Genomic DNA, 15,860 nt, shown 5'->3' with positions numbered 1-15,860 from the left:
CTATTATATGGATCTCCACTGAATGAGTGTCTTTCATTTTAGCCCTTTCTCTTATAAAATGGTAATAGGAAATAAAATATGCAAGAGCTTTTCTCTAACCTTTACTTGGCAAAATAATCCCTGGATTTGAAGAGGAGGGTGGCCTTGATTATCTGCAGGAGTCAACCATCTGGGGTCCTAGCCTGTCTACGCTCTGTGTGGCTTCTGCAAGCATCTTAGCACTCAGGTGCTTGCCTTGTTAATAGTTTCCTAGTAATTAGGCTCTTGAAGGCTGGAAAATATTCCAATTCTCTCAGGTCATGCTCCTCCAGAAAGCACTAGTCAGCACTGGGCTGGAGTGGGTATAAATACTTGTTGAAAGTTCCATATGCATCCCTTGCAATAAGCAAATCAAATTCTGATGTGCTGGGGGGTCAGCAGGTAAATGAGCTATAAAAGCCAACTGACTATTTAGACAGCTGTAGAAACAAGCCTCTCGTATGTGACTTTTATTAGGGAGATGGTTCTCCCTTTATAAATGAAGTCAGAATTCTCCTAAGAGGAAAGCCAAGAAAACTTTCCAGTTTTCTGAGCAAAGGATAAGGTCTTGCCAATCCAACTTTGCATCATTCCTGCCAAGAAGTACTCCTACAAGGGGCAAAAGGTAGCCACGTCACTTCACTTAAAGCAGTGTTTCCCAACCTGGTGTTAGCAACCCCTTTGGGGGTCAAACAATTCTTTCCCAGGAGTCGCCTAAGACCATCAGTAACACAGATATTTACGCTACAATTTATGACAGCAGCAAAATTACAGTTACGAAGTAACAACAAAAATAATTTTATGGTTGGGGGCTCACTACAACATGAGAAATTGTATTATGGGGTCGCAGAATTAGGAAGGTTGAAAACTACTGACTTAAAGCACACCTTAGGCTGCTGAGATGGCTCAGTAGGTGAAGAACTCAGTCATGCAAGCCTGGACGCCTGGGTTTGATCTCTAGAACCCATGTAAAGGTGGAAGGAGACGACCAATTGCACAAGGTTGTCCTCTGACTAGCACATGTGTGCTGGAAAAATTCAGTTTTGAAAGAAAGAAAGAAAAAGAAAGAAAGAAAGAAAGAAAGAAAGAAAGAAAGAAAGAAAGAAAGAAAGAAAGGCATGATAGCTCCCAACTGTATTCCCAGCATGGGAGAAGCAAAGGCAGGAAGATCACCATAGTGCAATCAGGTTGGCTTGGGCTCCACAGTGAGATCCTATCTCAAAAATGTAAGTGAACAAAAGGAGCTTACTGTCGAAGGGGAAAAGGCAAGGCATTCGAAGAGTTCTGTGTATTATGTCAGACACATTTCTAATAAATTGCAACCATTGTCTGAAATGGTTGGGGAATGAGGCAGTCTAAAGGAGCAGGACAATGGCAGTGAGGAAAATTGTGCAGAAGATTTGCATAGTTTAGAAAGATGGATCACATGCAAATCTGGAACCAAGATAAGTGAGGTAGCTCAGCTCTTTGGTACTTTTCTGTGTTCTTTGTAGTGATGAGCTGCGGGTAGGCCTGCTTTTCGTCCCACTCGGCTTCTTCACACCTAGCTTTACACCCGAAATAATAACACACAAACTGTATTTATTTAAACACTGCCTGGCCCATTAGTTTCAGCCTCTTACTCACATCTTGATTAACCCATATCTAATAATCTGTGTAGCACCACAAAGTGGTGCGTTTCCGGGAAGATTCTAGCATACGTCCATCTTGGGCCGGAGCTTCATAGCGTCTGTCTCAGAGAGGAGAGGCATGGCATCTCATTAACTTCCCTTCCCAGCATTCTGTTCTGTCTACTCCGCCCACGTAAGGGCTGGCCAATCAAATGGGCCAGGCAGTTTCTTTATTAACCAATGAAATCAACTCAAACAGAAGATTCTCCCACATCAGTTCTTAAGTAGGCCCCTTCTGTTTTCACCTTTTCTACATGCTACTCAGGGGCCTGAGCATTTCTAGGCTTTACTGGAAGTCAGGTCCCTTAACTGGCTAATATAGTATGCTAACTGGAAACTGTTGACACTGTTTAAATGATCCATGGACTATCACTACCTATAGATATGAGTAAAACTTTGGTAAGTGATATGAGCATTTCTATTAAGGTGGCAAGGTCTAAAAGCAAGATGTGAAGAGATTCATCTTTCTGTGTTTCTCAGACCATACTACCCATTGATTGTCAGAGAACATGGTGTTTGTGAGCTTAGCTCAGGGAGTCAGCCAAACTAAGTTTCTGGCTCTACTACCTACCAACAAATGCACCTTAACACCTGTCATGTGAATTCTAATTAGTCTTAATAATAAAAATCTGGAGTCAGATATTGGGGCAAATGCTGAAATATCAGAGAAGTAAAGGAGTCAGCCAGTAGAGAGACCTTTTACCTCTACCAAATCCTCAAACCAAAATGGGCAAGATCCTGTCTCCATGAATCCTCAGACTGGATGGAACAAATTCCTGTCTCCTCCCACCTTGTATTCTTCTCTCTGCCCATCTTATCACTTCCTGTTCTACCACCTTAGTACTGGGATTAAAGGCGTTTGACTCCCAAGTACTGGGATTAAAGGTGTGAGCCACCACTTCCTGGTTGTTTCTCTTTGAGACTGGATCAATCTAGCATAGCCCGGGGTGACATTAAATTCACAGAAATCTATCTGCCTCTGACTCCAGAATGCTGGGATTAAATGTGTGTGCCAACACTGCCTGGCCTCTATGACTAACTAACTCTGATCTTCAGGCAAGCTTTATTTATTAGACCACAAAGTATCACCACAAGCACCATTGGCATCATCTGTAAAATGAGTATGATACCAGTATCTGCTGTTATTGTGAGCTGATGGATGTGAAAAAAATCTCAGTATGACGCACTTTATAAGATTCGGTCATGCCCCTATGGTGAGAATCATTCCTAGATGTGATTCCTAGGAGAATTATCTTAGCCGCCTGGCATGGCTTCCTTCATAGTCTAAGGAATGATGATTTTGGAAAGAGGGTTCTCTCTGCTGGGTCTGGCAACATAGAGGTAATCATTCAATCATTTAACAAAAGATACTTATACTCACAGCAGCTGTGGTTGCCTGTATAAGACCTGCACAAAATCAAAGCAGTCAACATTCCAGCATAAATGGGGGAGGAACTTATGTGACCCCACCCCTAGCTGAGGAGCTATTAACAATTGGGAAAGGAGGAGTCAGTTTTCTTCAATAGTTTGGCTCCTGATTACCTATGTTCCACATGGTAATGTGGATAACCTCAAACCCATGGATGTTCATGCAGCACTAATTGGGTTCTGAGTAATTTTAAAAGGAGAGAGAGAAAGACAGACAGAGAGACAGAGAGACAGAAAACATGAAGTGGGAGAATTTGTGGGGGAGGAAGTAGGGGCAAATAAAAACAAAATACAATTTGTATATGTATGAAATTGTCAAAGAATAAATGAGACTATTTTAAATATTTACTTAGCATCAACCTTACGTAAGGTGTTCTGCAAAATATTGGGAATCTATTGAAGAATAAAGCATGTTCTAAATCCAGAAAGCTATTCAGAAGCTCCTATGTTCCTTAAACCTCATTTTCCTTTGCTTTATTGGTTTTGTTTATTTCTTTTGATGTTCCTCAACAGAAGAATTGGGAAATAAATGTACCATTTCCCCCAATTCTCACACATGACAAGTTAAAAAGTCACAAAAAACCACTTTCAGAATGGCAGAGTCCGGACTTCCGAAAATTCACTTTTACAACATAGCACCAAGACTTGGAGAATTTCCTTAAAATTGACTTTTCCCCCCAAAACGCTAGACATGAGCCAAAAGCTTCCAACAATCAGAGATTAATTTATCCAAAGAAACCATCTGAATATCAGGAAGAACAGCAAGGTTTATAGCATTTTAACAGATCCTATACCCATCTTCCTTTACCCAGCCTACAGCAACATGGAAAGCCCAAATCCCTGTTGCCACAGTATCTGTGAAAAGTCAGCACCTGGCATCCACTGGAGCGAGCAGAATGATTATAGATCACTGTGAATAAACCTATCCCTAGAGAACTGCCAGTATATGACTGTTAGGGAACTCTCTAAAAAGATAAGTGTCAGTCACAGCCCTTGCCTCCTTACACCAACAGCCCTTTCAAGGGCATTTTGGAAAGCATAAGCAACAGTTGTTTAATATCTAGGCTGCCTGAGGCAGACCGTAATAGTTAGGGATAATAATAGAATAAACAACAAAACTAGTCTGATTGCAACAATGTATAAAAAGGATCAAACACCTAACCAAATGGAATGTATCCCAGGAATGTGAAAGCCATTCAACATAAAGTCAACCAATATAATGTAGTAGTGGAGGGAAGGATAAAGCCCATAAATAAGATCTCGTTGATGGACACAGAAAAAGCTCTTGATAAAATCCGGCAATCTTTCATGATTGAAACATGTGAAAAGCACAACTAGAAGAGAACCAGATAAAAGCTAACTATGGAAAACTATGAAAGGCTTTTTGCCCTAAGATCTAAATTAAGACAAATACATTCACACCCTTGCTACTTCATCACTTTACTAGAGACAGTCATTAGTTCAGTTAGGTAAAAAGAACAAACCAGCATCCAGTTCAAAAAGGAAGAATTAAAACGCTATTCCCAGATGACATAATCCAGTATCGAGCAAATCCTAAGGAATAAACAAAACCTATTAGTTATAATAAGTGAGACATTACAACTACAACATACAATATCAATATGCAAAATCAGTGAACAGTAGCCATGGAGGAGACATTGTTTTGAACTAGGTCAGAAACTAGGCTTCAACAGACCAGACCAAAACAAAATAGTCACTTCCACTGATTGTCACATAATCAAACAAACACTTTAAGGATCTGGATAATAGTCAAAGTAGATGAGCATTTTGGAGAACAGGAGGTTCAGTCTACCTGAGTCCACATAATAATGAAGTTTGCTGTACTTTAATAGCACAAAAAGTAAATAGAAGTAACCTGATGTTAGCAATTGGCTTTTTTCTCTATTTGTTTTATTTTCTTCTCCCTCCTTTATGTAGCCCATTGTTCTGCCATTGTCTAGTGGGAGCTTTCATGTCTAGTTGTAGAATACAGATTGTCTCAATTTATGCATCATGACTAAAAGCTCGGTGCTTTAACTAAATTTGTTAAAATTTTATTTCTAAATAGTTTCTACTCAGTATCACTAAGCAATCCAAAATTAAATTTGAAAAAAAAATAGCATCTAAATTAATAAAATGCTAACCAATAGAATTAAAGAATTAAGTATAAGATGTATAAACTGAGAATTATAAGACATTGTTAGGCGAAATAAAGACCAAATAAATGAAAAGATATTCCATACTGATTAACTTAAAATTTTAGTAATGTTCAAAATTATATAACTAATACATAGCAGAGCCAGGAGTTGAACCAATATATTTTATAGAATACTATAGTCTAAACCATTGTTAGCTGTACTTTACACTCATCTCTGGCCTTTACTGGCAGGCTGGTCCCTTAACTGGATAATATAATATGCTAACTGGAAACTGTTAACAGTGTTTAATAGCTCCATATATTGCACTTTCTAAATATGTGAGTAAAATTTTGGTGCTTCTCCCACAGCAGTAAGTGATATGGGCATTTCTATCAGTGTGGCAAGGTCTACGAGCAAGATACGAAGAAATCCAGTTTTCTCTATGTCATACCATATTACCCAAGGAATCTCAGAGAACACGGTATTTGTGAGCTTAGCCCATAAAGTCAGCTGGACTAGGGTATCAGTTCTGGCTTACCTTCTACCAACAAATGTATCTTGGTGTCATTGTCATCATCTGTAAAATAAAAATGATATCAGTATTCTGTTCTACAAACTGTTAAAGAAACATGCATGCCTGTGTGTGCATACACGTACTTAGACTGCTTATGCTTCCCCATTGTTCTTAATGCTAGTCTGCATTATTTATGGTGTCTCAAGATTAGATCATTTGATATGCTGTTTGACCCCTCCCTACCTCCAGCCTCATTTTTTGACACTTACAGCCTCACAGTACAAGCTGCAGCCACACCAAAACTGCTCCCAGGATGAACCATATACTCTTCTTCACCGCTTTCTATGTTTTTGATTATGTCATCCACTCTGCCTTTGTTGTTTTCTCCTGTTCCCTCTCTTCTCCTGTATGTAGCCATCTTCTACACATCCTTTATACTCCACTCGGGTGCTGCCCCACGCTTAAGGAAGCCTTATTTGTGTTCCTTTTAATGCCCTGTCCATACCCCTTGCAGTTCCTGCGCTGCACAGTTGTAAACTGTCTTGGGAGGGTAGTCTTTCCTTGCACATTCATGTTGCTGTCCATCACAAAAGTGTCCCCCTTTCCTCCTTGGCTGTTTGAGAACAGCCACCATCGTGAATGGCACTATAATTGTCAAGATCAGGAAATTCATGACCAACCATCTACCTCAGAAGAAACAAATGGTTGTCTATGCCCTTCACTCTGGGAAACCAACAGCACTGAAGAAAGAAGTTTGGCCGCTGCTAGTCAAAATACATAAGACCATACCAGATGTCATTGTTGCATTTGGATTCAGAACCCATTATGGTGGTAAGACAACTGGCTTTGGCATGATTTATGAATCCTTTAAATATGCAAGCAGAATGTGCCCAAATACAGACTTGTAAGACATGATCTATTTGAGAGAAAAAAAACAGTGCAAGGAACACAAAGTCATATTGAAAAAGGGTCGTGGATGGGGCATTTGCGAAGGCCAACATTAGAGCTAGCAAAAAGAAAGAGGACTAAAATCCTATAGTGATTTAGTCTGCCATGATGAGGCACATTTCTAAAGAGAGAATTAATAAACTAAAACTTTAAAAAAAATGTACCTCACTCTTCATACACTGTGCTCCTCACAAGACTAAATACTCTCATTTTTTTTTTCATTGCATCTGAAGTTCTATCTTTACCCTCCAATTTTCCTATATCTTCTTGGGTTTCTTTAGCATACTCTGTGTTGCCTAGAAAAGTAAAAAGGATCTATTTGATTTTGTGTATGAATTGTGGAAAGGAGTAATAGGTACATAATAGAAATTATAAACATATTTGGGTGAAACGAGGTCAGAGAATAAAAATATTTTGGAAATTAGAAAGCATTTGCTATATTGTGTGTGAGAGTACTTTGCCCTTGTGTGTATATGTGTGCCACATATGTGCCTGGTGCCCACAGAGGTGAGAAGAAAACATTGAATCCTCTAGAACTGGAGTGTTACAAATGGTTGTGAGTTGCCATGTTGAGGCTTGGAACTGAACCCAGGTCCTCTGCAAGAGCAACAAGTGTTCTTACACACTGAGCCGTCTCTTCAGTCATTAGAGATTATTTTTCATAGTTTCATAATTTTCATCTGCTTTAAACCTAAAAACATATGGTGACTTAAAAACAAGAGAATTTTCTCATACATGTAATGGTTCAATATAAATATTCTTGGTCAGCATGATAGTTCTCTTCCTCGTGGATAATGAGGGGCATGAGCTCACAAAAGTCCCCAAATGGAGTAAGGTCACAGAGGAACAAATGGAAACCAACTATGGGCCAATCCTTCAAATGTCACACATCATTTCTATCCCTATTCCATTAATGAGGATTTAGTCACATGGCCGGGAATGCTGAGAAACCATCTACCCATGTGCTCAAGGAGAAGAATGATTCAACTGAGAATTTCTGATCATTGTAAATGTAATAGTAAAGTTGGGATAGTTTGCCTTAGGTGTTAGGTAAATGGTGGAACAGGTTTCTGTCCTCTCTACTAGTATGCTACACCATGTAGCTATGTTAATCTGTCCCCTGGGAAGCTTGAATAGTCAAATTTGGCAGTATTTTAAATCATGGTTGACAGCTGAGCTCCCTATTGAGTCACTTACCAGGAAGTAGCAGCTGCAGGGTGACTTGCATTGCTGATTATTCCTTAATTATTAATCACTGACACTTTGTAAATTGCCTTAAGTCAAATCCCAGCTGGGTTAGTATACAATATTATAGTGTTGGCCCCCAAATATTTTTTCCCGTGTTGTATATCTAGGCTAGAAAGGGTATTAAGTAGATAACAAAGTAGCAACACAATTTATTGCAACCCAAAACAAAATGGGAAAGAGGCAAAATTAAAAAGGGGACTAATTTCCATTTCAAACCATAGCCAGAGGCACGGCTTATTCTCTGGCAGTTTGTGTTTCCCCAAACCAACTGCACTCTTGATGGTGACCGCATGTAGGTGACAGGAATACGTAGAAGCAAATCAGTCTGAAATAAAAATCTCCATGATTTTCAGCTGAGAGGCACGCAGATTCCCAGGAAAATTTAGAAAACTGATGTCCAGGCGCTCTCTCTCCACACCTTAAGGACTCCGTCAAGGAAGGGACCTGGGAATTACATTTTTCAATGTGCTTTTCATGATTTTGGCCTCCACTGTGATTAGTTACATCATCTATCGCTGGAGAAGACTGTGCATAAGTATTATGAACATTGACTTTTTCCTGGACATCTTGGGTGCCTAACGTGTTCGCTCTCTCTGTCTCTCTTTTTTTTCTCTCTAGTTTGTCGCTCAGCCAAACTGCCAACAATTGCTTGCCACCTTGTGGTATGATGGCTTCCCTGGATGGCGGAGAAAGCACTGGGTAGTCAAGCTTCTGACCTGTATGACCATTGGCTTCCTGTTTCCTATGCTGTCTATTGCCTATCTGATCTCACCCAGAAGCAACCTTGGGCTCTTCATCAAGAAGCCCTTTATCAAGTTCATCTGCCACACAGCTTCCTATCTGACCTTCCTCTTCATGCTCCTCCTGGCCTCTCAGCATATCGTCAGGACAGACCTCCATTTACAAGGGCCTCCCCCAACTGTTGTGGAATGGATGATTCTGCCTTGGGTTCTAGGTGTGTGAAACAGAACAACAATAATGACCAGGCTGTCTCCTTGTCCTCCTTAAAAAAAAATACTGGAACGTGTACTCAGAGTAGCTCTGAACTAGGAGCCCCTCCAGTAGGCTTTTCTTGAGAATCTAAAAAATGTGGTTTCTTCTAGCCTAGGTTCTGATCGCTAAATTATGCATGGGCCACTAGAAACCAGGCATGTTCTCGTGTTTGCAACTGCTCACATACCATCTCTTAGGATGGAGGAAAACTGGCTGTTATGGTTTAGGGGAGAAAGCTTTGTGTTGGTCCATATAGGCTTCAGGTAAACTGGGTAGGACAAGCACTGAGCATTCTTAAAGCACCCTTTCCCATAACCAGGAGGCACACTGATTCTGCTGATTTCTTGTGATTGTGTCTACTTCATACCATCCTAGCACCTGTTTAGGTTCCATGTGCAATTTGGATACTGATCCCACAGTCAGCAGAGAAACCTGGGAAATTCCCACTGGCAACAGTGAAATTGATATACTTGTGTCTCTAGGTCTAATTCGATGTTACCAGACTATCCATCTTCTAAGTCTTTATCACCAGACTATGAACCCCAAGCTAGCATTATGAGCATCACTTGGGATTTTCTCAGAGACATCTTAAGTGCTACCCTGGTTCTGGAAGTTAACAGCATCCTCTTAGAGATTCATATGTAAAGTCTGGGAAGTGACAAGCTTGACCAAAACCACATTCTTTTACTGAAATATCTCTGTCATCAGGCAAAACTCCACAAAATCTAAACATAATTGAAGGAACACAGAGAAAATAGGATTCTAAATTGTTTGGGACCGCAATGCCTAGATTCACTACTTACATCTGGCAATTTGGTCCCTGATCAACTTACTCACCTCAAAACCCACGGAGAACTTTTCTCCTTGGCACCCAGTGGAAAGTAAGGACCGTGGAATAATACTGATGAAGCCAATTTATTTCACTCCAAAATGGGAAAACCATAGAGTACAGTGCCTCAAATTTCAGTAGCTAAATCAACTTTAAGACAAAATTGCAATCGCATCCAATTAAGGACAAAGTGGACAATAAATATTTCAAGAAGCATTCATCATCCTTAGCCATCAGGGAAATAAAAATTAGAACTACGTTGAAATTTTCTCTCATCTTACTCATAATGGCTATCATCACAAAAGTAAGGGATGCCATGTACTGGCAAGGGTGTGGGAAAAGAAGAAGCCTCATTGGCTGTTGGTGAGAGACTTAAGCAGGCAATGTGGAAATTAGTGTGGTAGTTTCTCATGAAACTGTAGTATGCCTGGCTCAGATACCCAAAGGACCCACTATCCCACCATAGAGACACTTACACTTATACCTCTATGTTTATTGCTGCACTATTGACAACAACAAGGAAATGGAACCAACCTAGATGCCCATCGACAGATGAGTAAATAATTAAAAACAGGGTACATGCACATAATGGAAGTTTATTCAGTTGTGAAGAATAATAAAATTGAAAACTCTAAAGGAAATGGGTGGATCTCAGAAATATTCCATTGAATGAGGCTACCTAGACTAAGAAATATAAGTACCTCATGTTCTTTTATATGCAGATCCTTACTTTTAATGGTCAGATAAATATATGAGTGTTGAGTGTGAATATAGGTCATAAAAATTGAAAGCAGAACATGTGAGAAAAGGAGGTATTGAGGAAGAGGAACTAGAACACAGGGGACTTGAAAGAAGAAAGGAGTAGAAGGGTAAAGGAGAAAGAGAGGTGAGTGCGAAGCGGGGTTAGGAACAACACAAGCAAATTATGCTTTATGTCTCAAAATGCCACGATGAGACCTAAGACTTCATATGTAAATTTTGAAAAATAAAGATGAAGAGTGCCCAGAGGAGTGAAAAGCGTAATAAATTTGACAAATTCAAACTTGGGAGGTCGAGTAGACAAAAAAAGAGCTAAGTGACCTCCACCTCTCAGAGTCTCACCTACTCAGTCAAGTTCATTCATGAATCTCCTCCTTATTCACTTGGGGGACTCCTGTTGTGATGTTCAACACTGCCTTGATAAAGTAATAAATAAATTTATTGCCTCCATTCTTCAGGTTTCATTTGGGGGGAGATAAAGGAAATGTGGGATGGTGGATTCACGGAATACATCCATGATTGGTGGAACTTAATGGATTTTGCAATGAACTCCCTCTACCTGGCAACGATTTCCTTGAAGATTGTGGCCTATGTCAAGGTAAAACTGAAATGTGTAGCATTTTTCTTCCTCAGTTATTTTGAATGTGTTATGTCAATAAACTTTCAAACTTTGAGCAGGAAGTGTTAATGGGAAAATGAATGAGTGTTCCATCAATGTTAGAAAATACTACAAAGACTCAATAGTCTGTAAGTAGTGTCTACTTAAGCAAATCCAGTGGAGAACAGAACATTTTTTTTCCAGATGAATCCTTAAGCTTCTCAGACTTCATGGTAGAGGTGTCTTCACCCTTTGGTGCTTAAACATCAACAACGTTCTTTCGAAGGAGATGGCGCGCTGATATAGTACAGGGTAGGAGCAGGAAATTCACTAAATCAATTTCCTCCAAAAAGCCTCTAACTGTTTTCCCTTTAGTAAAACCAGTTATTGCATATGTGATTAACATTTTCCTATGCCATATCCATTGGTAATTCCTCCTCCCCGTGGAGACATACAGAATAAAACGGTTTCCCCTCTATAGTTGTACTTCTGGTATCGGTAGGGTCAGCTCTCCTTTATCTTCGGAGTCATTGGTTCGCAAAGCCAAACATCACCACCTCCCTCATCATTCTTCATATGACAAGCAGCAGAACTCCAGAAGCTGTGTGGCACATAGGTTTACGGTAGCCTCTGCTTTCTTTATTACTTCTTCTGTCAGGATAACCATTTGATCTGTTACAAACCCCAAATTTTCAGTATCTCTGTACCAGTTCTGAAAATATATACACTATGCACACCCCATCACTTTGATCCTTTCCCTGCGCCTGAGCACCTTAAGTTATCCAGAAAATTGTTTTAAAATGTGCACAATTTCAATTTTTAATGAGATATGTAAGTGGGTAATGTCTGGTTGCTTATCCACAAAGATACAGCCCATGTAAGATGACCTTCCCCAAGCCAAATGAGACAACAAGTGTGAAGAAAAAAAGTTCCAGGCACCTCTTCACGAGCCCCTGTATCTGGGGATGATCGCAGGTCTGAGTTCAGGTCTGGTACTTAACAGAATGTGTGGCTGTGCTCCTTCTACCTAGAGTTGAGTTTTTCCCCTACCAGGAAAGGCTGACAATTCATTTCCCAAGATGTCTAGTCAGTCATGCTTTTGATACTAAATTTCACTTTGAGGACTTTGAGAATGGGAATATGGCTGTCCCCCAAGTCTCCAGCAACTTAGTTTATTTTTATATCCCTAATATGCATATTGCATAAATTGCAAGACCTTGAGAGTTATATAGAGCATGAATATTGAATGCATTCATGAAACATTTTTGAAAGGAGCCCAAGAGTATGCCTTATGTATGTGGTGATCATTTAACACATACTTACAACTTTCTTAGAAGAAAAGCCTGGTGAAGACAATGTTTAACTCTCTGGTTAACCTTGCCTGGGTTAACTCCATGGCACTCGTTAGCTAAGTCATACAGTTTTCCCTTAAAAATACATTGTATGCATGTATAAAATTAATAAAAATACTATATTTTTATATTTCCTTAAGAAATAGAGAAACTATAACTTATAAATCTTGAACTTGCTAGGTTTTGTTTAAGCAGGAAAGTTTAGAATGCTTGATGAAAAAAATCATTTCTATTTGGGGTATTAAAATGTGTCTCCAGATGCTCAGCATCAGTTAATCGTACCATCTTCCCAGTTTCACTGGTAAGGCTTCCAAAGAGCTAAATACTTCTCCAAAACAAAGTATACTAAACTCACTCTGCTAAGCCCATAAATTCTGCATCTTATCACTCTAAGGAAACATAAATAAGATATGTCACATGCAGAATTTGGATTTTTTATTTCAAGACAGGGTTTCTCTGTGTAACAGCCCTAGCTGTCCAAAAACTTGGTTTGTAGACCAGGCTAGCCTTGAATCACAGTGTTCTGCCTGCCTCTGCCTTTTGAGTGCTGGGATTAAAGGCATGTACCACCACACCCAGCCAGAAATTGGATTTTTAAAACATATTTATGTGTATGAGTGTTTTGTGTACATATGTTTAGTGACCATAAAAGCTAGAAAAAGTAGTCCTATTCTCCGAACTTGAAATTACAGGCAATTAGTTATGAGCCACCATGTGGGTGTTGGAAATTGAATGCAGGTCTTCTCCAAGAGCAGCGAGTAGTCTTAACTGCTAATCCGTCTCTCTAGCCCCCAGAATTTGGATATTTTAAATGAGAACTTGTAAGGGAAAAGAGTGTTGTCCTCTCATCCACAAAAATGCAACCAGTTTAGACATTCCCCGAGCAGGATGAGACAACCATTAAGACTGAAGTCACACCCACTAGTGATGGTGCACACCTTTAGTCCCAGCACTCAGAAGGCAGAGGAAGGCAGATCTGTGTGTGTTTGAGATCAGCCTGGTCTACAGAGTGAGTTCCAGGACAGCCTGAACTACACAGAGAAACCCTGCCTTGAAAAAAAAGTTACAAAAAAAAAAACATTCCACAGACCCCTCAGAAAACTTCAAACCACTGTTGTTTCGAGTCTATACAGAATTGTATTGAAATGAGATGAATCAGCATTTTAAAATTCCTTAATTTATTAATTATTTTTAACTTTATTTTTTAATTTATTTTGTGTACATGTGTGTCCACATTTGTGAATGGATGTTGTTGAATGTCTTCCTCAATGGCTCTCTGCCTTATTTTTTGAGACAGGGTGCCTCCCTGAACCTGAAACTCACCATTTCAGTTAGCAGGGTTGGCCAGCATGTCCCTGGGATCTATCTGTCCCCACCCTCCTTCTAAGCAGCAGGCTTGTACCACTGCATTTGACTTTGACATGACTGCTAGGGATCTGAACATGGGTTCTCTTGCTTTCACAGTAAGCACTTTACCCACTAAAACTATTTCGCAGATCCAGATTTTTCTTTATTTATTAGAGTAAAAAAAATCATTAACAACACATACTTCACCTCACAGGGATTAAAGCAACAAGAACCAAAAGACATTCACCAACATAACCCAAGAGAACAACTCTACATATGCTCGACCCTCAGTGCTCATACAACCCTTCAAATGGAGAAGCATCAGCATTTCAGCTTCTAGCATATCACTTAGGTCTATCCCTCCTCCACCATGACCCAGACACAGACTGAATCTGGACTTTACTGAGTTGTGGGTATTTCTTCAACATTTACTTTACTACAGATACAAACACCTCTCCGTGTTCACACCATCGTCAAGTTCCCATGTCAGGCTATTCCCCTTCAGATTTTACGTTTGGATTAACAGATTGTAATCCACGGTGCTTTGGAAAAAAAAGTGAGGCCAAGTTTCAAACTCCAATCCATTTCAAAGAATATAAGAAAAGTCATTTACTACCCAGAATCAGTAATCTAGCTTCTGGACACATGGATCTGGTCCCTGCTCACACGTGTGAGCTAGATCACCACCAGCCAATCCCTCTGCCTCTCAGAGCCTCAGTCCCGCTTCTGATAAATAAGCAAATTAAACTTCATTAGTGGTTCTCAAGTTGTGTATTCTATGGAAACACTTCATCAAGCAGAGATTACACAGAACTGCAGTATATAAAACAGCTCAAAGGGCTAAGTTTGGCATGAGCAATGTATCATCTAGTCATCTTTTGTGACTCCAACAACAGCCATGAGATGTCTCCATTAAACCCTGAGGGTCTAAGAAATACAGTTTAAAATTTACAATATTAGAAGTAATTAAAAATTACAATTTAAAATTTACAATACAATATTACAAAATTAATATGGGTTATTAATCTATGGCCCATGGACCAAACTTGACTCACTGTCACATACATTTGCCTATGTACTGTCTTTGGCCATTTTAGTGCTACAAAGGAAGCAAATGTTATGAAGTTGTGACAGAGACCCTCAGTTGACAAAGCTCAAACTATGCACTCTCTGACACTTGACCAAAAAATGCTGTTGACATCTGGGCTAGACAAACTCTGAGCTAATTTCCCATCATCCATCTGCTAAGGTGCTGTTCTTCAGAGATATAAGATGCAAACTAGAGATGTCTCAGGAGAATTGTCTTTCATGCTTCTGAGTATCCTGCACACTCAGATTCGCCAACCTGTGGGTAACAGATTTCCCTGTGCTGGAGAGACAGAATAAAAGTAAAATAAATTATAGACTGTACATATGCCATCTGATTATTTCTCATTTTAAAACATGGGCACTGTTTGGTTGTCAGCAAATAATCTCCACCTCTCACATAGATCTCAAAATGTATAACAACCTTTGTAACATCTGTGTTGTGAGATCAACCCCCATGTGAATGACATTTTATGGAAACAGTGCTAGACTTAATGTTGAGATATGTGGGGTTCTGGCTTTATCAGCAAATTTGCTGTGTGATCTTTAGCAAGTCACTCTGCCTCTCTGGATTTCAGTTTCTCCATTTGTGAGACCAGCATACCACCCACTTGCTCACAGCGATGCAGCAACTGTTTTTAGTTTGTTTTTTTCTTTGAAGGAAAATGTGGAAAATATGGAAAATTTGGCTATGATTATACAAACTTGTTAAGTCACCAAAAAGACTATGTGAAATAGAAGCACACATGTGGCTTGGTCTCTCTTATTCCTCTGACAATGAAGAATATTGGCCGTACACAAGTGATTTTAACACCATCAGTTTTATTGGTTGTTGGAAGTGAAGCACACTTGAGAAATACAAGATAATTTGGGTCCCAACACATTTTCTCAGGAAAGTCATCTACATTTAGTCCTAGAGAAATCTGGGATAT

The 15,860-nt window shown here is 39.6% G+C and overlaps 1 protein-coding gene across 1 annotated transcript in view; it reads left to right on the top strand.

The window, feature by feature from the left end:
- Positions 1-15,860, top strand: part of Trpc5 (transient receptor potential cation channel subfamily C member 5) — a 132,209-nt gene that overhangs the window by 76,477 nt on the left and 39,872 nt on the right. The window contains exons 3-4 of the mRNA XM_038316885.1: positions 8,583-8,919; positions 11,004-11,143. Coding sequence (XP_038172813.1) covers positions 8,583-8,919; positions 11,004-11,143 — 477 coding nt within the window. The remainder of the gene's footprint in view (positions 1-8,582; positions 8,920-11,003; positions 11,144-15,860) is intronic.

The sequence above is a fragment of the Arvicola amphibius genome, chromosome X (assembly GCF_903992535.2).
Source record: "Arvicola amphibius chromosome X, mArvAmp1.2, whole genome shotgun sequence".
NCBI lineage: Eukaryota > Metazoa > Chordata > Mammalia > Rodentia > Cricetidae > Arvicola > Arvicola amphibius.
The sequence above is the reverse complement of the archived record's forward strand: the minus strand, read 5'-3'. Positions and strand labels throughout refer to the sequence as shown.